Source organism: Rhynchophorus ferrugineus, unplaced genomic scaffold, assembly GCF_030347505.1.
Source record: "Rhynchophorus ferrugineus isolate W39M unplaced genomic scaffold, kcgeb_rfMv2 rfM4, whole genome shotgun sequence".
Lineage (NCBI taxonomy): Eukaryota > Metazoa > Arthropoda > Insecta > Coleoptera > Curculionidae > Rhynchophorus > Rhynchophorus ferrugineus.
The window spans coordinates 61,008,423-61,035,124 of NW_027472583.1; the positions used below are offsets into that span (position 1 = coordinate 61,008,423).

The 26,702-nt window shown below is 31.7% G+C and overlaps 5 protein-coding genes across 9 annotated transcripts; 3 read left to right on the plus strand and 2 right to left on the minus strand.

Annotated features, from left to right (window-relative positions):
• Positions 1 to 123: 123 nt before the first annotated feature.
• Positions 124 to 2,627, minus strand: RNASEK (Ribonuclease kappa). Its single transcript, XM_076401725.1, has 4 exons — positions 2,527 to 2,627; positions 946 to 1,127; positions 770 to 889; positions 124 to 699 (listed from the first exon to the last, which is right to left on the minus strand). The coding sequence occupies exons 2-4, from the start codon at positions 1,012 to 1,014 to the stop codon at positions 598 to 600; spliced, it is 291 nt and encodes a 96-aa protein (XP_076257840.1). The 5' UTR covers positions 1,015 to 1,127; positions 2,527 to 2,627; the 3' UTR covers positions 124 to 597.
• rush (pleckstrin homology and FYVE domain containing family member rush hour) lies at positions 1,278 to 6,392 on the plus strand. Of its 4 annotated transcripts, XM_076401724.1 has the most exons (9): positions 1,279 to 1,430; positions 1,744 to 1,808; positions 2,070 to 2,271; positions 2,376 to 2,501; positions 2,556 to 2,662; positions 2,715 to 2,871; positions 2,932 to 3,014; positions 4,565 to 4,607; positions 5,394 to 6,392. In XM_076401724.1, exons 1-8 carry the CDS (start codon positions 1,415 to 1,417, stop codon positions 4,595 to 4,597), a joined length of 789 nt encoding a protein of 262 aa, XP_076257839.1. In that variant the 5' UTR covers positions 1,279 to 1,414; the 3' UTR covers positions 4,598 to 4,607; positions 5,394 to 6,392. The 4 variants fall into 4 exon arrangements, with proteins under 4 accessions (XP_076257835.1, XP_076257836.1, XP_076257839.1 ...); XM_076401720.1 differs by lacking the exons at positions 4,565 to 4,607; positions 5,394 to 6,392 and adding an exon at positions 3,696 to 3,934 and having other exon boundaries at positions 1,278 to 1,430; XM_076401722.1 differs by lacking the exon at positions 4,565 to 4,607.
• Positions 6,393 to 11,504: 5,112 nt separating this feature from the next.
• LOC143194930 (lysosomal proton-coupled steroid conjugate and bile acid symporter SLC46A3) lies at positions 11,505 to 17,255 on the plus strand. The gene is made up of 5 exons (XM_076401726.1): positions 11,505 to 11,975; positions 14,002 to 14,667; positions 15,646 to 15,783; positions 15,853 to 16,096; positions 16,157 to 17,255. The coding sequence occupies exons 1-5, from the start codon at positions 11,624 to 11,626 to the stop codon at positions 16,290 to 16,292; spliced, it is 1,536 nt and encodes a 511-aa protein (XP_076257841.1). The 5' UTR covers positions 11,505 to 11,623; the 3' UTR covers positions 16,293 to 17,255.
• A 357-nt stretch (positions 17,256 to 17,612) lies between these two features.
• On the plus strand, positions 17,613 to 24,716 carry LOC143194931 (putative peptidoglycan muropeptide transporter SLC46). The gene is made up of 6 exons (XM_076401727.1): positions 17,613 to 18,227; positions 19,410 to 19,651; positions 22,633 to 23,115; positions 23,868 to 24,107; positions 24,164 to 24,407; positions 24,462 to 24,716. The coding sequence occupies exons 1-6, from the start codon at positions 18,043 to 18,045 to the stop codon at positions 24,565 to 24,567; spliced, it is 1,500 nt and encodes a 499-aa protein (XP_076257842.1). The 5' UTR covers positions 17,613 to 18,042; the 3' UTR covers positions 24,568 to 24,716.
• LOC143194932 (uncharacterized) lies at positions 24,167 to 26,549 on the minus strand. 2 transcript variants are annotated; one of them, XM_076401729.1, is made up of 5 exons: positions 25,863 to 26,549; positions 25,647 to 25,807; positions 25,393 to 25,590; positions 25,150 to 25,339; positions 24,167 to 24,400 (listed from the first exon to the last, which is right to left on the minus strand). In XM_076401729.1, exons 1-4 carry the CDS (start codon positions 26,447 to 26,449, stop codon positions 25,170 to 25,172), a joined length of 1,116 nt encoding a protein of 371 aa, XP_076257844.1. In that variant the 5' UTR covers positions 26,450 to 26,549; the 3' UTR covers positions 24,167 to 24,400; positions 25,150 to 25,169. The 2 variants fall into 2 exon arrangements, with proteins under 2 accessions (XP_076257844.1, XP_076257843.1); XM_076401728.1 differs by lacking the exon at positions 24,167 to 24,400 and having other exon boundaries at positions 25,071 to 25,339.
• Positions 26,550 to 26,702: the final 153 nt, after the last annotated feature.

A 26,702-nucleotide genomic window follows, 5' to 3' on the forward strand; every position in this document is an offset into this window, starting at 1 on the left:
AAGTACATATAGTTATATTCCTTTTTTAATTGTACATATTGGGGAGTGTAATTTTTCTTGTTAAGCTAAATAATTTTGATGTAATTAAGAGAATATTGCCAAAAATTAGAAAATATACTTACGAAGGTTTGAACAGTGTATTTATTTCTATTTAAATGTGAATCATAAATTTTACATATGCAATGTTTTAATCTTATAAATAAACAAACTCTTCCTAGGAAGAAATAACTTCTCAAAAGTGAATTACTTATTCTTACAGCAAAAAATATATTTACATATCAGATAACAACATTGACTGTAAATCCAACAAAATTGACTTTTAGTCACTTGCAAGGTTTTTTAAATTGTCTCGTAAATATATTTCAAATATATATCTAGCTAACATATCAATAAAAACATGAAAATTGGGAATGGAATGAACAATACTGATACCGCCTCTATATTGGTCTATACAAGACTGCCAAACAACTTCTAAATTAATAGAACATACAGGAAAGTATTTAATTACATTTACTAAGGAAAAGAACTAAGATAGTGTTCTCTATTTACAAATCAGCTTCTTAATTAGCAGTTAAATGAAAACTTGCATTAAACAAATTATACACTCAATGAAGATCTGTTGTTTAACCAAAACTGATGGGCTGATACCACCAAGGTAATAAGATATAATAATGCAGCAATCCAACAATTATAAGCATTCTAAAACAAACAGGTCATATATTATGATATTTTAATAGATAATATTAGGGTGTGTTCAAGAAAATTTTACCTGCTGATATCCCATCGTCATTTTTGAGTAAAAATCAGTTATATTTTGGTATTCGTGTATCTCAGGTAAGTCTTCAGCTAAAGCAACTGCTTCTATGTAATAAAACACACCCATAAGGGCCTAAAATCGAATTTCATCAAAATTACCAACAAATAAGAATGTTTTATTTTTCCTACCAGTTGTACTATTCCCCATACGCTTATAATTAGCCCACAAAGGGAAAGTTTTGGTCCACAGCAAGCCATTTCGGTAAAATAAACTTATTAAATGTCCTATTAAAATCTTCACCAAAACCTTGTCATGTGAGTATTGACAAAAGCGTGACTTTTGACAGAATTAATTTGAAATCTGTCAAGGTCTTTAAATATGTTCCAATATTATTATATATTTTCTAAATAAAATGTTTATTAGAGCAAAAGTAAGCATTCTAATTATATAAAATGTTGATATGGTTTTGAATCAAGACTTTTAATAAGATGTGAATTAAGACGTTTTTCAATTGCGAACCGAATATTTTAAGTTTTGGCATATTATTGACAAGCTGATTTTGACATTTCTGACAACTTGACAATGACATTTACATAGACGAGTTTAAGATCGCGATAATTTAGGTGTTTAATCTGAAGGAGTAATATTATTTTTACAATGGTGGATAAATTAGGTAAGTCTATTATATTGTTATGTTACGACCGCCGTATAATTATCATACGAAAATGTTACAATTTAAATTTTACTAATCAATGAATCTTTGAAGATGTTACGCCTATCGTCCTTATAAGGTTAAATTATTGTTATAAAGCTTTTTTCATGGTCTGTTTACTAATCCCCATTCCATTTTAATTTTATGAAAGTTTATAGTTTCATAAAATCACCATACTGTGGCCGTATTTGTTTGAGAAATCTAACAATATCTTTTCATTAGGCTATCACTTTTAAAATTCCGTTTACATTTGTTTTAATAATGTCTGTTTTAGTCAACAGTGAAGCCAATGCAAGGCGAATTACTATGGTGGAAAGTTGTTTTGGTAGTTCAGGTCAGGTAAGGGCATTTACTATTAGTATAATAAGCTTGTAAAAATGTAAGCTTGATATCTTGTTATTCAGTCTACAACTGAATCAAGTGTTAGTCATATTTCTTTTATATTATCTTATATGATATAACAATGTATGGTATCAAAAACATTTTTTTGGTTTGTGACTCATTCATTATTATCTTCATATAAAAATGTATTATCCAATTTATTTTATATTGTTTGACATTAAATATTTATTATAACTTATATGTATATATTATCTTTAGCCTTTAGCTGTTCCTGGAAGGGTATTAGTTGGGGAAGGAGTCCTAACAAAAATGTGCAGAAAGAAACCCAAAACCAGACAATTCTATTTATTTAATGACATACTGGTTTATGGTAATATAGTAATAAACAAGAAAAAGTACAATAAACAGCATATCATTCCACTGGAGGAGGTTAAATTGGAGAGTTTAGGAGATGATGAACGTAAGTTATCATAGTTACACTATCACTTGTATTTAATTTCTCAGCAGGTTAATATTCATTTCTGGAAGTAGCACATATATTATTTTAGATACATTTTATTTTAGATTATAGAAATGGATGGTTAATAAGGACTGCTTCAAAATCTTTTGCTGTATATGCTGCAACAGCTGTGGAGAAAGGAGAATGGATGGCTCATATAAATAAATGTATTGATGACTTGCTTCGAAAAAGTACAATAAGTAGTATTTGACTTACATTTTATATTCACTGTATTTTCTCCTTAGGTGGTAAAAAAGCTGTATCTGAACATGCAGCTGTATGGGTTCCTGATGTTGAGGCACCTGTGTGTATGCATTGCAAAAAAACACAATTCACATTAATAAATAGAAGAGTAAGATTATTATACTTATAATTCACTTGATGATTATTAATATTGCTTGTAGCATCATTGCCGCAAATGTGGGTCAGTTGTCTGTGGTCCTTGCTCAAATAAAAGATTCCTCTTACCCAATCAAAGTTCAAAACCCTTAAGAGTTTGTTTACAATGTTATGAGGTTTTAACTGCAGCCAAGACCAATCCTACAAGTGATGCTTTAAGAGGTTTGCTGAATGTAAATTTTTTAAATCCACCATGTTATAACAAAAACCACTCAATTTCAGTAAATAGTCAGGATTCCTCTGGTGAGGAGGATTCAGATGATGATGATGAAGCTCAGAAGGGTCAATCGGAAACACATGATTTGGTAAGTCGTTATTTTATTTATTTTTTTCTTTATAATGATATACCAAGACAATCTCATTAAGATAGGTAGATAATAATAAGTAATAAAAACTAGCTTTATTTATGTTTGTTTCTATATTACATGTACATAAAGACAATTAGTTTAATTAATAGGAAACATTATTTTATCTAAATTATTTAAAAGCATATGTTACTTTGGCTAAGTTAAGCTTTAATATATACATTAATATATGTGATTCTAAGCTTTTCCAAAATAATATTATTTTGGTTCTAGTTTTTTCTATTTTATTTTAGCTAATGAAAATTACTTGTTATTCGAATTAAATTACAAATAAACATTATTTTAGCATATCCGATTAAAAATAATGTTATTTTAGCTAATTTAATTAACAATTCATTCTATTTTGGCGTTAGAGGCGTTTATATATATATATATATACATATATATATATATATATATATATATATATATATATATATAAATATATATATATATATATATATATATGTATATAGAGCATAGTAGAATTACCAAAGATTGGGGTAAGTTAAAAAACATGATGCATTTTCAGCTTCTTCTTTTTGTCTCATAGCTTAATTTCATTTTTTCTATTGTAATGTAGTTATATATATTCCATTAACCCAATTTCCCATTCATTTTCACTGTCGCTCCCATTTTCAGTTTGTTCTAACAGAAGTGCCTTTACGATATCAATGGGGAACCCGGTATAGACACTACGATTGTGAAAAGGCCGAAACAAAAGTTGGATGTATAAATATCGCTTGTCTTTAACTTAATATTAATCTTTGTTAATACCTATGTAGGCTAGAAATATTGTTTTTTTTTTCGTATAGATTATCCCTAGCTCTATAGTTCTAGTCATTAGTTCAGTCAAACATAATCGGTATAATTTTATGAGAGTAGGCCATGCATTTTTATGCTCATTTCGTCGCGTCGAATCGTAGGTCAACTCGAAATGATCTGTTTTATTATCTATCGAAACTGTGATAATAAATTCAATATATTTTTTTAATTTAATCAAATCAGTATCATAAAGGATGTGATCAAAAAGTAACAAAATATCGAAAGCGACAATACCTTTCTAATGTATTTCTTCCTTTGTTTTTTGTTCTTCCTGCCTAATGGGAATGCGAATTTTACATTTCTAGGGTAAGTTCGAAAAATAATTTAAATAACAACTTAAGTGGTACCGTTACTTTTTGATCACACCGTGTATATAAGTATTGTTTACTAATTTGATTAACATATTTATTTGCTTTTTTAAATAGTTGTTTTTTTGTTTTAATTTGTAGTTATACAATTATTTTGCACTCTCTTTTTTCTTTCTGTAGCTTATTGTTTAGTTTTTTTTTCGTTTTATATAAGGAAACTGTTTTAATAAAAAATACCATATGAAATACTATGCTTGTTTACTTTTGTTCTATCACGAGTCTAGTTAGCTGGTAGTTTTACGATGCCCTCTAGCGTCAAATAACGGTACTTTCTCTCTTCGATCTAATACCTATCTTTAATCTACCTTTATTATCTAGTTCAAGAGTCATTGCCTCGGGTATACTTGCTGACATTGTACTTGTAAGTTTTGGGTTGGTTCCTATCTATTTTTTTTTCCATTTTCACTCTTTCTGCTTCTGCGCCCTCGACAAAAAAGCAAAAGTCGTTTAGTTGATTATCGTAGATTATTTCTTGGCGAATAACAACATATACTCCCGTCCTGAAAGTGTGTGATTTTGTTTTGATCGATTGTGTTGTTATTATTTAAAGGTTGCGAATTAAAGCCGACAGATCACACATTTTTTGGATCTTGGTGTATTTGCTTTCACTATATTAGTATTGTTTTTTTTTAATACGTAACACAGCCGATCGACCTTTGAACGCAGTTTTTATTCAGAATGGTGCGCAGTGGCTGGCCAATATGTTTTTTTTTGAAAAAAATATTAGGTGCGTGAAAAAGTAATCCAAGCGTAATTATTTCAAAGCTTGATTTATGGTCTTTTTGTTAATTTTTTGAAAAACAGGATAATTCAGGGATAACTTTTCAGTGGTGATTATTCATTTAATTAATTAACATTACTTATAGTATTAATTTTCGACTTAACAATCAATTCGGTTTTAGAAATTTGACAATGAAATTTTTATTCTTTTTATTGGCGATTATTCAGTTGAGTAAATGTTATATTGAAGATGCTTGGGGCGTAAAGAACGTATATAAGTTACTATTTTTCACACGCCCAGTATGTTTTTGAAATACCCAAGTATTTATTTTTATAGTTATACCTCATCACAATTTGCTGCTTGATTGAACGACCAAAAAAAAAACAAATGAACGTAATTATTGATCCCATGTTGTTTTTTTTTCAGCCAACTTTCTACGGGGACAATGAAAAACAGGAATAATCGGCCGATCGAAACATGAAGAAAATCTTCGCAACCTATAAATAATATTACGATGCTAATAAGAAAAAATATCAGAGTATTTATATATATACATATATATTTTTAATATGAATTCACAATCTTTCAAGTAATACAAATAAATGTAGGATAAGGATGGAACTATAGAATAGGAAATCAAGAACTGAGTGCGCTTAGAACATATATGTAAATGGAACTGGAGAAAAAAAAGAGTTTAATTATCCGGAAGTGTTTTCTTTAACAATGTAATTATCTCAGAAAGTCAAGTCAATTTTGCCGAACCATATAAGTAATCTAATGGTTTATCTGTTTGACGAATAATATTCTTGTGCCTTACCGGTTTCTGTATATAAGTATGATAATTCCACTTCAGTATGATCAATAATAATAATAAAGCAAGTCCACAGATATGTTTAGTTTATGTTCACGTCCAATTTTTTTTAAACGAACTGAAAGGTAGCGATTTCGTTGTACGTGCCGTGATTTGAATGTTTTGTTATGACCATTTTGCCAACAGTTGCCATACGTTTTATGTCGTTGAAGTCTTGCGAGGTTTCCAAACTTTCGGTCTACGGGGTGTACATCGAAAGAAACAACCACCGAAAAGCAGAGTAGTATGGTAGAATTTTTAAGCATATAAGCAAACATCCAAGTATTTTAAACGATCTTGATTCTACCATGCTATATATATAAATGGGAATGGGGGTGCTAAAATAATATATGTAAATTAATATTAAATTATATATTAAGAGATGTATATATTCTATTAATTACTTTTATTTATTGTATCGATCTATTCTATTCATAATCCATATATTTTTAAGACTTTAAAATTTGTTAATGTGAGGGGCTATGCGACAAAAGCATCCCTTTCGATATGTTTTCGGTAAGAAGCAATGTATCAAATTTTTGTAATTTTTCATTTAAATAAATCGGTGATCTGGATTTTTTTCTGTCGGTTTTATTGCTTCTAGAGCTCAGAAACTTATTTTTTGGAAAATGGTGCAAGTTACGTTCAATTAGAAGTCATATATTTTTCCCATCTTTGCAAAAAAATTTATATTTTCGAAAACATAACCGTGCTGTACCAATCTGAATAAGTAATAATAGGTGCCAAGATCGCTGAGTATATTTGATGTGCGTGAACTTCCTAGTAGAAATAATTATTGTATGGTTTTCCGTATGTTCCGCTGGTCTTTGCTCGCAACAATTTATACGGTTGACGTAGTGCAGTGAGGATTTTAGTGATGGCGCCTTTTGCTCTTCCCCTTCTACTTGAATAGTATTTTTATGTCTAGTAAAAATTTTCTTTTTTTGTTTTTGAATATACGAATATTAGTTCTTTTATGGGGTTTACATAGGACTACAAGTGCAAGAAAGTATCAGAAGTGTTAAATATTGCTTTAGGTATGAATCTGTTATGAAAAAACGGTTTATATATCTATTTTTTTAACCAAGATGTCCAATTATTATCAATTGATATTTTGCTGATGTCATTTCGAATTCGAGAAATTTAATTTTGCGGGCTAGTGGGATTACTGTATTTTAATTGCCTATCGCGAGTTATGAGAGGGTAGGGATTAGGGGAAAACCTCACACTAAGCATGTTTGTGAAACTTTTCACGAACGTGATGCCTGATTCTAGGTGAGTGTTGACGTTCCTCACAAACCATGGAGCATTGAGCAACGCGCGGACTTTTTTGGTTTAGAGCACTTGGAATTGTGCAAGTTGTCTCTAAGAGACGTATCTACCACATCTGTACTCCAAAAAGGTAGACTGATCGGACCAACATTTTATAGAGGGTCACTTTATGGGAGATTGGGAGTTTGCTTTTTCTGCAGAGTAATAAGTTGTACCGACAGTTGAAATCTGCCATCTAATTAGAGACCGAAGTAAGAGACTTTCTCGAGCCAAAGGATAGGACCTTTATCGATTTGAAGATGGTACGCACACCACTCACTCCGACTATGGAACAAAATAGTCTGAATTTTGCTCGGGTTAATCTGTAGTCGCCAGAACTTGTACCATGCGATCGCCTGGTTCAATTGGGCTTGTAGTCTGTTACGGACGACATCGGGACAATGTCCTATGGTGATAAATGCTATGTCGTCTGCATAAAATACTATGCTCGATTGTTTCGGGAGATGATAAATTGGTCAATTACATGCTGAACAAGGCCGGAGCTAATGGAGAACTTTGTAGAACTCCTGCTGAGATTTGCATAACCAATCTTCACTCCAGTAAACCTTGTTTTTTGGCTTTGAAAATTAGATCGTTGTCTAATCTAGAGAGATGACTTCAGCTTACGAAGAACTGAATGAATGTGAATGCTGAAATGAATTATGAAGAGCTTGATGAATGGTAGCAGCTACGCGAGCAGCTTGATGAAGGTTTGAGCGTTTGACACGGAAACCGAATTGTTCGTTAAGACTTGGAGTTTATGATATTTGAAAGCTCGGAATGTTGCTTGCTGATGATATTTTTCAGATAGTTTGCTGTAATACCATCTAGGCCTAAAACTTTTTTTGACGAAAGTTGTTTAATTGAGAGCTGGAGGTCTCTGGGAGATACTAAGCTCTTTAGAAGATGTTCTGACGAGAAGTTTTTTTTGCTCTTCAAAGAATGGTTTATTTATATATTACTCCATATTTGTCGGGTGTGACTCCATCATTGGCACGTTCTTAAAAATATCTAACAATCTTAAAAGGTCGTCATTTTACAAACATGGATGGGTTTAAAAGCAAATATCTGAAAGAGAAGGGATAAATTGCTTTCCAAAAATTAAGGAGGACTCATATTCACCTCAAAACATCTGACTTCCTCCATCACAAATCTTGATTTAACTAAATTGTAACATAACTGATGCAAAATTCTAGATCGGCTAGTCTTTGTGCTTAAGGGATATGCAAATGAAAAGAGTAAATAAGACTATTGATGAAAGCTCTGATAAGAATTAATTCTTCAAACAATTTGGTAAAGCTGTGATCAAAGACATAGAGCACTTGTCCTATTATATGAATGTTTGTAACTGCGAATGTGTAAAATTCGATCTTGTGAACTCAGTTAAAACTACAAGTGCGGTAAAATGATACTGGCCAGTTTCGCAGTACCTGAGTATTTTTTTAATAACAATCACCATATTATTGAAACGCGTATATAAACAAGCGTCACCATGATAGGATAAATATATTTTTAATTGGTCAATTTTGTTTTTTATCAATTGCTCAGTAATAGAGATTGCTAATAGTTAACTGTTAGTGGTAAAAATCTGAATCAAATACTAAAGGGGTGATTACATATGTTGAGGGTTCTACCTATTGGCCTATTTCAAAGGGCGTGTTATTTAGGCACTTGACATTGACAGATATGTTGGTATAAAATTTCTGCTGCAACAAATTGACTTTTAGCGGATTTTGGACCATATCGCAGACTTATTTCCAGTTTAACGGTATTTCGGTTGACGTTTTCATCTTGGAGGTTATGTAAACAAGCAAGTTCAGAATCTAGAGTGCCTGATAAACCAGTGCATTTTGAAATCGATTCTCTTGCATAAAGCAACTATAATTCAAAAAATATAGATGTTTATAAATGTATTATCAATATGAAACCGCGACAGTATTTTAATTAGCAAACATTAAGAATGTCTAAATATAATTTAGGGATAATTAAAAACCGTAAATAACTTATTGCGTCATTACATAATCTGTTGTTGTAAGACGGAATTTCAAGGCGCACAAAGAACCGGAAATGGTTTAGCCCGAGGGTGTAACAGCAGTGTATCTATTAAATTGTTCTCGCGTTAAAATCCAGCTTCTACATTTTTCTCGATGACATCCAAGGACACCAAGCTTTGATGCTGTACAAACTAAAGAATACCGATAAGGTAGACCGTCTAAGAAAGCATACTCCACGTTTCTAACGTATTTAAGGCATATAATTCTTCGTCTTTTTATAATAAGTTTTTATTCAAGTAATGGAGTTATATAGAACAGTAAAGTGTTCCAATTTTAGCCCAATAGTATTAATTAATTGTTTGGTCGCGTAGTAAAGAACCTATGTGGAACCTATCATATGCAAATCATGTTATTCTATAACGAATCAAAAGTAATTTCAACAAATTTGACAAAACAAAACAAAAAATAAGATGATTGATAATGTGTCAATTTATAAAAAATGTAATTAATGCAAACAATAATGATTGTGAAAAGCTTTGTTTTTTTTGGTTAGATGATGGGCCACCATTTAACCGATTGTTTAATAATTGACCATGTCGTTTAAATGTTTTCTTATGACATAGTTGACGTTTTTACCGCGGTTTAATACAAAGCCGATTTCTGACGAAAGCTGTCACCTTATTTTATCTTGATTTCATAACATACGTATAAAAATAAATGACATGTTTGTCAAATATGATATACATATATGCTAATGGTAATTTTGAATCGTATACTAATTGCGGTCGAGTAAACATTTACCAAGAATAGAGTTGAAATATGTAGTGACTGTTTATGGTTAGGCATTCTATGTGAATGAATTTAGTTAGATCTATCTTACGCAAAAACGGAATTACAAAGGTTGACGGCACCCTACACTTCTGAACAGAATGGAATTTGTGAACGAGACAATAAAACTGTAGTTGAAATGGCCAGGACCTTGAAATATTCAAATCCAGAAGTGACTTATCCAGCAGGATTATGGGCTGAGTTAGTTAACACCGCGGTATATATTCTGAATAGAACGGGAATATCATCTGTAGACGGTGCTAGTCCTTATGAATTGTGGAACGGAAGGAAGCCGCCAACCAAACACTTAAGGATCATTTAAGGTTCAACAATGTTCAACATGTTATCCCGAGTCAAAAGCGAAGAAAAACAGATAGAAAGCCGTAAAAGGACGCCTCATAGGATATGATGGTGATGAACGGTTTGGAATTTGGATAGAAACGGATCAAAGCGTTATTTTGTCTAGAGATGTACAATTTGACGAGAAACCTGGATGTTGTAATGAATATATTAAAATAGCATTTCAAGAAGTGAAAGCAGATGTTAATGATGAGTCACAAGATTGTGAGAGAAACAGTTCAGAGGAAGACTTTAATGATGTTTCAGAGCTTCAAAAAGAAAGACTAGATGTCAGGCTAAGAGATCGGTCAGCTTTAAAAAAGCCTCAGTCTTTGAATTATCATATTCTTTACAATCAGGGAAAGAAGATAATGTAAAGCAGAAGTTTTCATACAGAGAGGCAGTCGGAGCATTAATGTATCTAATACTTGGTACTAGACCAGATCTAGCCTACAATCAAGGACAACTAACAACGGAATTCAACATGTCTCGACGGAGCAGCAGGTGGCAGTTGCGAGTTTTCGGTTTGATGTAGGATTGAATTCTTTTTCTTTATTTGATTATTGTACATAACAAGGGAAAGTATTAAAGTAAATATTTCTTCTTTAGTTACAAGACAATAATGAAATGTTACTAGTTTCTGGAGACTTTCGAGTTATGTAGTTGTCATAGATATATAGAAGTGTAAGTCAAGAGAGAAACCACGTTGTTGTTTGTTATTGTATATAGATTAATTCATTAGTTCGTTTATATAGAGTCTTCAACTATTCAGATAAGTGTATTAAATAAAGTTATTTTTTAAAAGTGATCTCAGTATATCAATTAATAACCGCAAAACCTCAACACTGCCAACCCAATTAGTATGGGAATTTCATACCACACGTTACTCGATGGAGGTCTACTAGATACCCTGTCTTACTCGACATATGGGGCAAGATGGGGAGATATGCCTTTTCTTAATTTTTAGCAATATGACTGATTGTTTTGTCTGAGGTTCCTAGTTGTCTAGCATTTGCTAGTTTGATTACTAAAGTTAATTTTAATAATGTTTATGAAACTATGCAAGTGTTTGATTTATTATGCTTTGAACCTTAAAGTCCCTGCCTTGTCCGCGCCCTCCCCTATTAAGTATATCTAATGTAAGATGTAATAAATTTTAAAAAAATCCAACAATGAAAATCGTCGTTGCTCAATAATTTCATCTCCTACCATCACTACGGTCGAATCGCATTCTCGTTTTTTTCTTCGGCACATCCGTTCACGATGTCGTGCCGCTCACACGTACGTCGCGTCGTTCTGCTCTCGCCGCAACGGACCGATATCGCGACTTAAGGATGTCTTCCGCGGGTGATCCGGCGGTCGAAATCGCGACCGCCAAGACTTTTAAACAGATGAGCGGCAATGAAAAACTGTCGTACATCAAAGAAGTGATAACGGTGGAGCCCCTGATCGCCTGCTACATCATGCCGGCGATCCTGGCCAAGCCCGCCCTGTTGGTGTTGGAGTTCGAGAAGGCGTGCAGGGCCAACTTGGCTCTGAACGACACGGTATGCGACGGGATCATCGCCAGCGAGCAGGATATCTACCCGGAAGCGAACGCCAGGATACAGATCCTGATCAGTGACGTCCACTCGTGGCAGCTACCCATCCAGAGTGTGATGCCCTTGATTTTAGTACTGTTTTTAGGTAATATTTCCTCGTTGTTTTTTTTAAGTTGCTTGTGTACGAGTAGCACGTCTAGTATTCGGCTTTTAAATGGTCAATAATAAGACCTGAGAAGGTTATGAAACAGGTTTTTCAAATACTACACTAAACATTCTTTTAATATTCAATCATACCTGCATATATTTATTAAATACGCGAAAAACTAATGCACGTTTGTTAAATAATATTTTGTTGGAATAAATCTCTATTTTGAAACGGGTTTGTTTTCTTTTACATTTTATTTATATATTTATCTTGTTTGAAGAATAAATTTAATATATAATTAATGAATATACATATTGTTACTGCATGTACATGGAAAGATTACATTGTATGTTCAAAAATCTGTTAAATTTTGGTTCTGTGTATTTAAAAGTGCCAATGCATATGAAGAATGAAGCACGCGATGAACGCCCTATAGTTCTTCAAATAAGGTAATAAAGTCCTTAACTGCTATAAAGCGAAAGTTTGATAAAAATATCAAGACAATGTAATCGAATTTGCGAATTACGTCATCCACACGCATCAGATTTTTTCAACAAACATTGAACTTCATTGTTCCATATTCCATTTTTTGATCGAAATGTCATATACAATGAAATCTGAGCTTATACTATCTCTATCTTTAATCTGATAATACCAGAGGAATTGAAATATGTATTAGAAATGTGTATATGTAATTACCATGTGAATTTGAGTTTAGTAAACATAACCTTAAAATAAGTTAAACACAGTTTAAATAAGTTTATGGCAATTGAAAATGTACACTAAAACATTTTAATCCTAAAATTTTAACTTATGACATTAATAATCAGCTCACACTATATTATTAGCAGTTAGGAAATAAATGTAAAAAATATAGAATTTGACAGATCAAGTCTCATAACTTTAAAACTACGATCAACAGAGGTCACTGGTCACAGTTTTTGCCGCACTGATTCCTTACTGTTGGTGCTGAATAGAAGACAACTCGTATAATACTTTCAAGACTCGTCATAGAGTTTAAAAAGCTAATACCCGTATATTAAACTTTTATCTATTCTGCTCTTCTAGTTCATATAATAAGTCAAACAGGTCCTACTAACTTCAGTTAAGGTCTAAATCTTCCACTAACATTCTATCAATATATCATAACTATTAGGATAACTAACTGTAGAGATAGAAAATAAAGTATATTCATAATTTTTATTTCTATGTAAAAATATACTATGCATTTTTCGAAAATAAAATAAAATGTGTTAAATATAACATATCACTAACAAACGACTGGAAGCCGAATTATTTTTTAAATGCAAAAAGTATTTGTTGCATTCATACAAAAATATCTCGGTATTTTAAAAAAGTGTAAGTGATCCACGATTGGTATACATGCCCTAAAGATAAGCGGTAAAAATTTGGCCCGTCCAATAAAACACATAGATGATGTCGAATATACTAAAATATACTGCTAATTGCAATTTGTTAAAATGTAATATTCGTTTTAGCCGATTTAAAAAAAATAGAATGCTGTCTGATGCCGGAATATGTATGGTAACCGAATCAGTCTATTAAATCAGATTTGGGTTGGTATTGATCGACCACGTTGCCAAATGTCTGCAAAATTCTTCAAAACATTGGTGCTAATAATTAGAGGTTACAAACCGGCAAATGTTGGAAGCCAAAAGTCAAATTTACTACGGCAAAATTATTGACACCACAAATTTTGATGACAACGTGAGTCGGCTGTTTTATTATACGGGCTATATATGAAGATCAGCGTCTAAATAAAATGTGATAATAAAAATAGTATCACGTTGATCGATACATGTGACGGATTTTTTTACCACTTGGTATACTCACCTGATCTACTACCATACGATTCCCAGCTATTAGAATGATTAGTCTTTTACCATATTTGAAATTCAAAATAATTTTTAACTATTTTATATAAAATAAAGACTTAAACTAATAAGAAGTGCTGACCTATGATCTCCGCTCGCCACTAATTTCTATTTTTATGTACTTTTAGGTTCATACAGTGATCGTCACCAATGGCGGAAACCATTTCTACTGCTTCCACTCATCGGCGAACTATTTGCAGTGACAGGCTGCATTCTCTCCGTAATATTCATGAAATACTGGCCTCTAGAGTTGCACGGTTTCCTCCAGACCATCGTGCCATCCTTTTTCGGCGGTCAGACCATGCTGGTAATGGCAGTATTCGCTTATATCGCCGACGTAAGCACCTTGGAAATGAGAACGCTCAGGATCGGCATCGTCCAGATAGTAATGAATGCCTGCGTTCCCATCGTTCAATCCTTCAGCGCCCTGTTGTTCAACGAGATCGGATACATCGGCTGTTTATTGATCGCCGGCGCTCTATACCTGTTCGGAATCATTTACGGAGTGTTTTGGATCAAGGAACCGAAACGTCCACAGAAGGAATCGAAAAAGAGCCTCCTAGCGGACATCTTCGATACCAAACACGCGATAGACACTTTCAAGTTGATTCTGACAAAGAACGCGGGTAACGACCGCGTGTTCATTGTGCTATTGTTGGTGGGTTTGTTCCTGTACTCGATGGTAAACGTGGGTGAAGAAACGATTTTTTATTTGTACACGCAGGCGTTCTTAAGTTGGAATATAGTGGAGTATACGTCATTCTTAACCGCCAATACTCTCATTCATTTAGTTGGTAAGTAAATAAGTTTTGATATGTGTACAGATGAAACCTGTTTTTATTGTACATAAACAATTTTATTACGAGAAAAAGAGGTGGCCGACTTGTTGGAACCAAGGAGGCACTAACAATACTGCCGATGCATTAAATAAAATTAAATGGCTCTAGCCTTTTGATATAATCTTACTGTTAAACCTAATGGATGACAAGCAAATTTAGAACTGCTTCAATTTTTACCACGATAGGTAAAAACTATCCGTTCTTTGGGATCAAATTTCAATATTTTTATACAATTTTCTCACTTGCACAAAACATATCTAGTGATATATCTCTTTTACTTTCACAGGTTTAATTTTATCTAAAATAACTAACAAATAAATTAACTATAGAATCGAATTTAATGTCCAATTAAAATAAATATTAACCTAGACAAATTTTGGCCAAAAGTCTGTTCAGTTGTTTGGCAATATTCACAACTAAATTATTACCTACTTTTTAAAACTAAAATCTAAACGATACAAGAATAAATAATAAACTCTATATGAAAAATAACTGAATAAAAGCTTAATAATAAAACTTCTTAACCCTATTCCTAAAATGAAACATTAATTAATAAACTGAGAAAATATAACAGTAAAATAAATATATACTGAGAATAACACATTACTGAAACATCAAGAATATAAATAACAGTTATATCCGACATAAACAAACGAATGATTGTTTGTAAATGGCAACGTCGCAAAATAGGCGGAAAGTGCCGAAGTTTATCGATTACCGTCTGGACGTCACTTAGAGTAACCACTACTAAAGAATTATCCAATCAAACATAATAATATTGCTAATTTTGAAATAAGACACATTTCAAAAATAACCTACAATTTTATAAACATATAGCTCTTTTTTATGTTACTATTAGTTGACGTTCATAAAGATTGATTTTTATGTTATGTAATTTTTATCAACAAGAAAAATTGTTTGCCGATATTATAGGTACCATTATTGCTGTTCCACTTTTCACAAAAATCTTAAAACTACACGATTTGACCATTCTACTGTTAACGTTCCTCGACAAAATTTTGGCCAATATTATCTTTGGTATAGCTAAAGATAGTGTTCTGATGTATGTAGGTATGTACTTTAACTATACGTCATATAAATAGATGAATATCAACGTGTCTTCATCCGCACTTTTGACAGCCGCCGCTGTAAGTTTGGTAACAGGCGTAACAGCAATCGGTATAAGATCGCTGGCTACTAAGGTTGTAACGGAAAACGATTTAGGAAAAGCACAATCTCTGTTCGGAATAATCGAAGCCATTGGTCCAGCTGTAGCCGCACCGGTGTATAACGCTGGTATCTATACGCATACCTATGATCTCTTACCATCAGCGTATTTCTTCTTCAGTGTTATTATGTATGCAATTTATGTCATTATTATTATGTAAGTATACAGTTATTATTTTTAGCCAGTAGATATTTAACTTGGTACGAATGTTTCTAGATACATGTACATAAAATATAGAAGACAAGCAAGTAAAGAAAATCAAACCACCGTGGAAATGACAGGCGAAACTAACGAAGCATTCGAAAAGGAAAAGGGCGTACCAATGAGCGATCTTCAAATTACTCATATGTAATAGGTTATGTTATGTGTACTCTCGGATAGCTTCATGACAACAATGACGTGTCCAGTGACAATTGACAAGCTGATGTGAAAAATAATGGAAATTATTCCAGATATAATTTTAACATTTTAATATCATTGTTCATAGACTTACACATTTCTGAAAATTTTCCTATTATTGAATAATAAATATATGTAAATAAAAAATGATTCTTCTTGGCATAAAATAAAGTGTCATCAACTGGAAGAAATGGTAATCGGAAGGAACAATGATGATGAGTGGAATAGGCTTTTTCAATTAATTATTTTTATGTTGATTTTTAAAAGTAGAATTAAAATCCAAAGTTGCATAAAGTCTCACACTATATCACATGAAAGTTCCCCATTGTCAATATTTACGAAGCATCTTTGTTTCTTTTTATATAAACCGAAATGTGTACAAAGCTTCATTGATCAAGACATCTGAATTATTATATTCGCTGTGTGAGTTAGAAGGTCATACGTTGTAATAATAATATGCTTTTATTATTTAAACTTCGCGACAAAACTTTAACACACTACGTGTTTTTCATTACAACTTTTCGTTTTCTTTTTTCGTTTTCGTTTTATAACTGGCATATGTATTTCAAGATATTACATGTTAAAGTATCATTTTACTTCTCAGGAATTACTCTTTCATCATACCTCGCAGGAAAAAAACTTAATATGTCACAAATAGTAAATTTAATAAACAGATGTAGAAGTCATAGAATTATTTAAAAGATTTAGAAAATAATATAAAAATCCAGGACGCCGGCCAAGGAAGGGTCATAGATGATAGAGATAGACTAACTTAAAAATGCCAACGTAACGTAGTTGTGAATTTTTCGACACAAATAGTAATTTCCAGCAAAAATTTTTATAAATGTTAATGTCAATTATAACACACGCTTCAAAAATAAACCAACAGATGTCCTTATAGAAAAAAAATAAAAAAGAATAGGTATCAACTAAAACTATAAGTTGTCAACCAAGGTTTAATTTGTACAGACTTTCACATTTCTTCGTCAAGCTTTCAGTTAATTCGGTTTCAAAAAAAAAATCTGGGACAATTCAAAACGTTTAAATATTTATTAATCAAAAAAATGCGACTGAACCCGATCTGCCCTATGATAAACCCGTCTTTTACGAGGATCGTTCGCTATTTTGATAAATATGAAATACTGATGTACCACGTCGAAATTTGTCTTATGACTAAAATTGTCTTAGAGTGTTTCTTTGTTGATTCGGCCCCATATCATCAACAGATGATAAGGAACTCCTTGTTGCTATTTTTACGAAAACTAAAAATATTAGTTGTTGCAAATATGTCATTAGAGACAAAATCATGTTAGTCAATAGTACGTAAACGTTTAATTTGATAATTTTTCTGATTATTATGCTGTTCATTAACAAAACGTCTCGGTATGTTTCACCCACTACTTCGATTATATCGAACCATTGTTTTGATGAACCACGATGACTGATACATCGCGTTCTTTATCCCACGAACAGGATTGGTAAGTAAACGGTTTTTTGCGTTTGCTAAAACAACTACTAATGCAGATCGGCTACGTTCATCTGTACGACGAATGACCGTGAAATTACAAAATACCGCGATCGGCCTTGGGGCACGTTGTCTCCGACAATCTTTTAAAAACAAGATCGGATTCGTTAAGCGTAAACCTTTTTACCGTCGTGTCTGTTTCGCCTTCCGGGCTGTCGCTGACAGGTGAAGATCGGCTATGAATACTCCTTCGACGTTGAAGCTCACCGAGAACGAGGAACCTCGGGCGAAAAAAACCGTTAAAACCGCGATAAGACGGATCAAAGAGGTCGTCACCGTCGAGCCTCTGGTCGCGTGTTACCAGATGGCGCTGTTCCTGTCGAGGCCAGCCTTGGATAATTTAGAGTTCGAAAAGGCTTGCAGGTGGGTTGTTATTAACGTATTTCTATCTTTATATTGATTTAAAATAGAGGATGGTGGATAAATACAGAGGATAGACAAAATATTATGAATTCCTGGCATATACACAATATTTATTTATTAATAAGGTTTAAATTGTTGTCCTATTCTTGTACCAAAACATCCACCAATTACTTCAGTTATGTCGGAGGTGGAAATCCACCCACCCATTCTCCGCTCTAAAGCTAGGAGAGTCTAATTCTGGAGGATCACAAGGATTGAATTTTGTGACGTTGCCAGTTCTTGCTAATTATACGTATATTTGAAGAATATAATTTAAATATATTTTATTTTAAAATAATTTTGAAAGGAAAAAATAGGAAATAAAACAGTATATAATAGTATATCGTTTATTAATATTTAATCGTCAAAATTATAGTTCTTGTAAATTCGTATATTTGAAGAATTTTTTATTGAAACCCAAGTTCAAACTTAACTAAGTTTATTGGTACAATGTTCATCTTCTATAATATAATAAATATAATATAAAAAACTTTTTATGGACATAAAAAAAACAACAGTAAGATAACAAATATAATTTATTTGTTATCTTACTATTATATATATACAAAACAAGAAAGAAATGCAACTCAAATTCATTCTACCCATTTTACTATAATCAGTCTACTGTATTCTTTCAACATTTCATATTGCCCTTCATTATGATTAACGTAAAATCTTCCTTCATTAAAATGGATTTCATTATTCAATGAAGCCATAGCATAGTGCGTTTGAAAGGTAACAACCTTTCAAGGATAATTCGTTTACCTCCGACAAAAATGGATCACGTATACAAAGAGTATGCCAAAAACATAGTCGAAACCGCGATTAGTTGCATTATTACTACTTTGAACATATGTAAAATTAATACATCACGAAAACTTGTATCTATAATATATTTTAGTATTATTTAAAATATTATTTTATTTAGATTTGAATGTTCTTGTACGTCAAAGTCAAACTGAACTAACTCAGAGTCAACTTAGAGCTGATGCGGCAACATTGCAATGTTTTGACGTCATAAACATTTTTTATTCTGAATAGTTTTAAGTACATCCTCGTATTTCACACTGAACACTATACTAAAGCAAAATCATTCTGCACATGATATTATTTTACATTGTACACGAAAGTTAATAATTTCAGAGTCAATCTGGGTATTAATGACACCATTTGCAACTCTATATTATCCGGAAAGCATGAAAGGTTCGTATCGGAGAACAACAAAGTGCAAACTGTCATCAGCACGATGCATTCCTGGCAACAGCCCGTGCAAAGCTTCACGCCAATTATCCTGGTCCTCTTTTTGGGTTCCTTCAGCGACAGATACAAGTTAAGGAAGCCTTTCTTGGTGTTGCCTATCATCGGCGAATTTCTAGGTATAACCGGTAAGTATCCGTTAAATACATGAAAAAGTAATCCACGTTATACCACCTTGCGACAAAACTATAGCACACTACACATTTCCCATTACAACTCTTAATAAATATTAATTTTTAGATTTTAAATTCTATGGTAGTTCCATGATATTCATATAAACATTACAAAGAGACAATTATTTACCTTTACTTATACCTATAAGTTTCGTGTAAGATCGTGCCGCTCGAACGAAAAAAATATATTGAATATTATTTTCTGAAGAATAATGTTTAACGAATTTCGTATTATGAATAACAGAATTGTCTTGTCCAATAATATAATCCTGACCGGTAATTTGCCTTTCATATTTAGGTACTAAGTGTTCGTCGATCATTTTAATATAACTTATACTATTAATTTTCCCAGAAATGAATTTTATGTATGTCTTTCTTCCAAAACCTATAGCAGCCCCACACATAACATTTCTTCCACCCAAATGTTTGCGACTTAAAATCATCCGATCTTTTTTTTTATATTCTTCGGAATATTGTAAATTTTCTTTCTTATATTTATCACAAATATATTGTTTATTCATATTCAATATAGTATGAATAAATATTAATTCAAATTTGCTTTATGTGTTGAAAAATCAGTAATTTATTTATTAATTAGATTAATTTAATACGTAATATTTATATATCTTAACTTAACCTAGCTTAACAAAGTAAATATGCAGTATCAAATAAGTCATAGAATATTCATGAAGCAATAAATATACGAGGGTAAACTAAAAAATAGTACACATACACACAAAATCAAGACAAGGCACGAAAAGTAATTGTTTTGAATTTAGCATGGACATTTTTTTGACAAATGTTATTTAGGTTATGTCATAGAGTAATAGAAAAGCAACTCAAAAGGGGTCTCTGGCGCAATGTTTTGCTTTGCCCAACATCCAGAGGGCGCAGAATTAGCCACTCAAGTAATTTGATTGGTCAATTTAAATCTCCATTATAGGCACCTGTAACAAAAATATTTTACTGTGAAAACATTTGATTGGCTCATTAGTAATGCTTAGCTCGTGACAGCCTTGACGTCATGTTTATTTGACCAATGACATTTAAATAAAAACCAATTTATTTCTTCAATAAACTTATTAAATAAAATTGAGTTAAATATAAATATAATCTGTAAAAATAAATAAATATAAATATAATCGATAACAATAAATGTATAATGTAAATTTATCTATAAAATATAAATATATCTATAAGATATAAATATTATATATATATATATATATATATATATATATATATATATATATATATATATATATATATAAAACCATAAGCAAAGAACTTTAGCAAGAGGTTAAAAGAGCCCTACTGACAGTATAATAAAACAATTTTCTGAGGCATAAGATATTGCCTTGACTCGTTTATTCATATAGGAACGTCTGGAATTGAAGTTCATATATATAGAGTCATCCCTCATTAGTAGAAAATGTAAATTATTTAAAGAGCCCTCATGTTCATCCTCTTCACAACTTCCTAAAGGCCAATGAGATGAAAAAAAAAACTTAATTAACTAAATGTTAAGCGCTTCAAATGATTTCTAAAGCACACTAGTCGAGGATGTATATTGCTGAATCCATTAGCTAAATCCAAAAAAACTCTTGGTTAAATAACCTTAAGCCAATACATTTATATGGATAATTACTCTTTTTTTTTCTTTAATGAAGCGAACCCCTCAAGGTGGTTATTAAATTGATGACACTTTAACAAATTTGTTCTTACTTGGGCAATAAATTTTACACCAAAATTTGAATATCGGTTAATCTTATCTTAGTAGATTTGCATTCAGGAGCTATTATTTTATTGGACCTGCAACTATTGATCCAAGAAGAAAAATATATTTCTCCATTTTTTATTTTCTAAAACTAATATATATAAATATAGACGTTAAAAATAAATAAATAACAAACATACCATAGAAATGAAGTGAGCCAATCAGATCCCATCGCGGCTTATAGCGTAGCTACTAATGCAAGTAATAAGTTAAACGTTGCATCATCTAGATGTTGGACGTCGCCAAACGTTTCCCCAAAATTTCCTATAAAGTTAAATCTATATTTCTCTATGGATTATGTATACTTAACATACTTATTCAAAAAAGCTTTATTCTAGCGAATTACCAACATTTTTTTTTATTGCTCTTCGTGAGTCCACAATCTGCCCTCTTGGCAATAAGTATTTCTTATGTCTATATTATATATACATGGCATGTAGAAAATCACTTCATTAAGCAATCTTCTGTATAAAATATTATCTTAATTAATTAGTCTTATTCTAAAGTCTACATATGTCCAGTAATCAGATCAGGTTGTGTTAAACGTTTTAGTCTACGCACTTCACTATCACGTCGCATATTTAGCTGATTAGCGAGTACATTGGGATGCACTGAGACTCGTTCGAAGTACTTCACACAAACACGTTGAATTACACTCGTTATAGGTTCTAGAGGAATATCGCGTTGTATAACTTTATTTGAAATATAGTACGGAGCATCAACAATGGCACACAACACCTTATTTTGGAACCGTTGAATGATGGATATATTAGATTTGCTAGCGGTACCCCATAGTTGGATTCCATATGTCCAAATGGGCTTGAGTAATTACCAACAGTGTAGCAGATGTTTTAAAAAACAAAAATATAAGATATTAAAACGGTAGTATTAAAGACAATAATCGTTTAAATTTTCGTTAAATAAATTAAACCAAATTAATGCCAATTTTATATTCTTTACATGATATTTATTTTCATAACATTGTTTTTTGCTTATTCCAGCTTTTGACACTTAGATAATACGTTACATTCTCATCAAACTTAAAATAGCCAACTTTTCATTTGTTGTGAAAATTAAAAGGTAGATTATTATAATCTTTTATAATGTAATGGTAATGTTTGCTTACTTACTTAATGATTCTAATTTTTACGGCTTTCAGGGTGTATTTTATGCACGGTATTCTTATATGAATTTCCACTGGAGATGCAAGGAATATCCCAGAAAATTATACCATCCCTTTTCGGTGGTCAAATCATGCTGGCCATGGCGAGTACAGCATATATCGCCGACGTAAGTTCGGTAGAAATGAGGACGTTACGTCTAGGTATAGTGCAAATAGTGATCAGTGTCGCCCTACCTCTGGTACAATCAGTCAGTGGAATCTTCTTTGTGAAGACGGGATATAAAACTGTCTTGAGCGCGTCTCTAATTTTAAATGTTATCGCTTTGGGATACGGGTTTTGGATAAAAGAACCCCAAAAGGATGACCTGAAAAAATCCAGTAAAGGACTCTTAGTTGATATCTTCGATCCCAAACATGCCAGAGATACTTTTAAATTGCTTTTGACGAAAAAAGACAACGACCGAGTGTTAATATGGTTGATTATCTTTATGGCTTTTATGCACAAAGCAGCTTTTGATGGTAAGTGTCACGTTGGGATCAGGAATTAATAGGTTGTTCAATAAGTCTCGCTGTAAGGAAGAAAACCGGTTTTATGATTTGGTATCATTAATCCAGAGAAAACGTACTACTTGGCTCAAGCGCATCAATTGTTGTCGATAGCGATCCCCATTGTAGCTTCATCGAGTGATGCCTTTAAATCCTCGTCTTCAAATTTTGTTGGCTGTCCAGACCGATCTTTGCCTTCCGTGTTAAAAATTACCACTTAAAGACGTCGAAGCCATCATCCACATGTTGAAATCGGTGGAGCATGGTTGCTATAAGTTTTGACATAGCATTCGATGATCTTCAGCCGCCTTTCTCCTGAAAAAAATAAGACTTGGAGTCTAAGAGAATGGAGAACAAAGTAGTCTGAGAAATACTGAAAATTAGTTTTAATTTAATCTGCTATGAGTAAACGGGTTTAAGGAATAACTGTGTAAATTATGGTTATGCCGAGCGCAGAGATCGTCCTAGCATATTAGTAATCCAATAAAAACATGAATAAAACTGAAAAAATTGATTATGAATGATCACCCATTAATTTAATGTTTTACTGCTATTTTACAGAGGATAACATTACTATAGATGAATAAAAAATAATTATTAATAAAAATAAAGATTTATGTCTTGTTTACATATCTCAAAATGTATGGAAACATAGTAAAAACTTACTGAACAACCTGCTATATTGCGTTGTATACACTGTAAACCTCACAATAATTATGTTGTAGGTGAAAGCAACGTTCTTTATTTATATACCCAAAACGTATTTGAATGGACTCCCCTAGAATATAGCTATTTTTTGACCGTCAACTCCGTGGTTGCATTAGCCGGGCATCTTTTCGCGGTTCCTTTGTTTACCCGTTTTTTCCACGTAGGCGATTTGATGATCCTATTAATAACAACCCTAGACAAAATCGTTACAAACGTCATTTTCGGTTTAGCTAATAATGTCGTCATTTTTTATTCCGGTAAGTGGTGTCATATGTCAATTAAATAGTATCTAAATACATTTTATTTTACACAGGTGTTGCCATAAGTATCATCACGAGGGTATACAAAACTGCTAAGAAATCCTTAGCTACGAAAATCGTTACCAAAAACGATTTCGGAAAAGCCCAATCCCTCCTCGGAATATGCGATGTGGTAGCACCAGCTATTTTCGTCCCCGTATACAACAAGGTGGTCTACATCAACAGCTTGCAGGTGTATCCGGCTCTGTTCTTTTTCTTCAGTATTTTTTTGTACAGTCTTTGCTGCCTTTCTATTGTGTATGTTGTACCGGAAAGAAAAAAAAACTAATTTAATGATTTACATATTTACAGAATCATGTATATGAGAGTCGGAGAAGACTATATCGAGAAACGTCAAAATAATAAAAACAATGATTCTACGCCAGAAAAAAATATCACCGATAGTACTCATTTGTGATAACAATATTGTATTAACTGCTTATCTAATTATATTATAAAAACTAGAACTGTGATAATTACATAAAATTAAACATATTAATGAACCAATGTAAATATACTTTATTTTACAAACAATTATGCTAAAGCAATTTACCAAATTAAGCTACAACTGCCGCAAATAGAAAAATTTAGTTAACTATGGGCAACAAACGTTTCTTTATTCATAGATCTAATTTTTATCCATCATTATTAGTTTAATTTGTAAAATCCAAAAACATACTTAAGACTTAAATAAGAGTCTCTTAAATGTAATCTGAACACATCTTGAGTGTGATGAAAGTTTGGAATTCTTTGGCTCTGAGAACCTTACTTTATAAATAGTACAATAAGATTGAAGTATATTGTAACTCAGTTAATATATAAAAGCAGCAGCTGGTTGAAGTTTAGATTTGAGATTTAAATTAATATAGCATAAACATTAATAGTTACTTTAAATATAGTTGAAATAAAAATTCTAAAAGGTAGTTTTAATCTTTTTATTCTTAGACATTGTTAATTCATCCCTATATGATAAAAACTAAATAAACTTTTCCAAAATTACCCTTATTTGTATTTTGAACATCAAAATTTATACTTTTTAATGGACTGTTTTTTAATTTCTTTCTTAATGGTTGCTTCATTCAAGAATATATTCATGAGTTTATCATTTAATAATACTGTCGGTAAGTCAATGTCATTTTTAACTGTCCATTTAATTATCTCCTTGCATCTCCTAAGATCATTAAATTTAACTGCAAAAAAAAGCAGTATTGTAAAATGAAAAGTTATTATGATATATACTTACTAAAATAGTCAATTAAAGCCACTATTACACTAGGCAAATGCATCTTCATATTATATTTTAGTAGTAATTCAGTTAGTTTATAAATTGGTTCTAGTTGATGGTTGAATAATGACATATTAACCACATACGGTATACGGTTAATAATAAATTTGCATAGATTCGGATATTTCTCAAGTAAGTCTAGAGACATTTGTTGATCTAAAAAAGAAAATACAGCAACATTATTAAGTCTACTATAGTTTTAACGAGCTAACCTGTAAACCAAGGACTTAAAAAGCATATCTGCCAAATGCACCCAAGGGGATAATATTCGTTATATTCCCTTACTAATCGTTCTGAAAACCTTATTACATTTATTACTCCAGCTTCACTTTTATCACTCAAAACATTTTCAATTAAATTTTTCAACATACACCTTAAAATAAAATGATAAAATTTATACACACCGTAAGTGTAATATAAAACTTTACTTGACTTCTCTCCTTAAAAATACATTTTCTCTATATATTTTCTCAAATATCTCAAGGGACTTAACAATATTGCCCTTGACCCATATTGCTTCTGCCAAATAATGTTCGAAATTTGAGTTCTCTTGCAGAACATTTGGGTTGTGATTTTCACAAAGCTGCACCATAGCTACTATAGTATCCTTATCACCTTTTTGTGAGCAAACTGACAAGATATGAAGTAAAACAGACAAAGAAGGGCATTTGTCATATTTTATACACTCTTTTGTTAACTGTATCAATTTCGCACTATCATCAATATCAATAGTTTCTTGTAATAACCAGTCAATCTCATTTATGCTTAAGTTTTCAACTTTTTCTCGATGATAATCTGGTAAATCATTCAGAATGTTCTTAACATGTTTTCTTTTTGTAATTTCCCATTTAGAAAATTGTTGTTGCATTAAGCGATTTGTAAAATTATCCATTGCATTTTCATTGCCATCTTCAACTGATTGATATTTTGAGTAGAATTGACCATTGATTTTTGTCATAATTACTCGCCAAGCAACCATCCAAACATGTTTATTTATATTTGAAATTAATGCCATTGTTGTAAGAAATAGATGATTCTATCATAGTATCTTTCATACGAAATTTAAAATTAAATATTTATTTTTGAAGAGTAAAGAAGGTTAGGTTAATGTTTTGATAATCTTACACATCATATATAAAATCGGGAGCTTTATTTAAGTTTTTTAAAGGTATTTTATCAATGTACAAAACATATATTTTCAAAATAAGTTTGAGTTATAGCATCAATCGAAAAGAATCAAATTATATATCCAAAGAATAATTCGATTG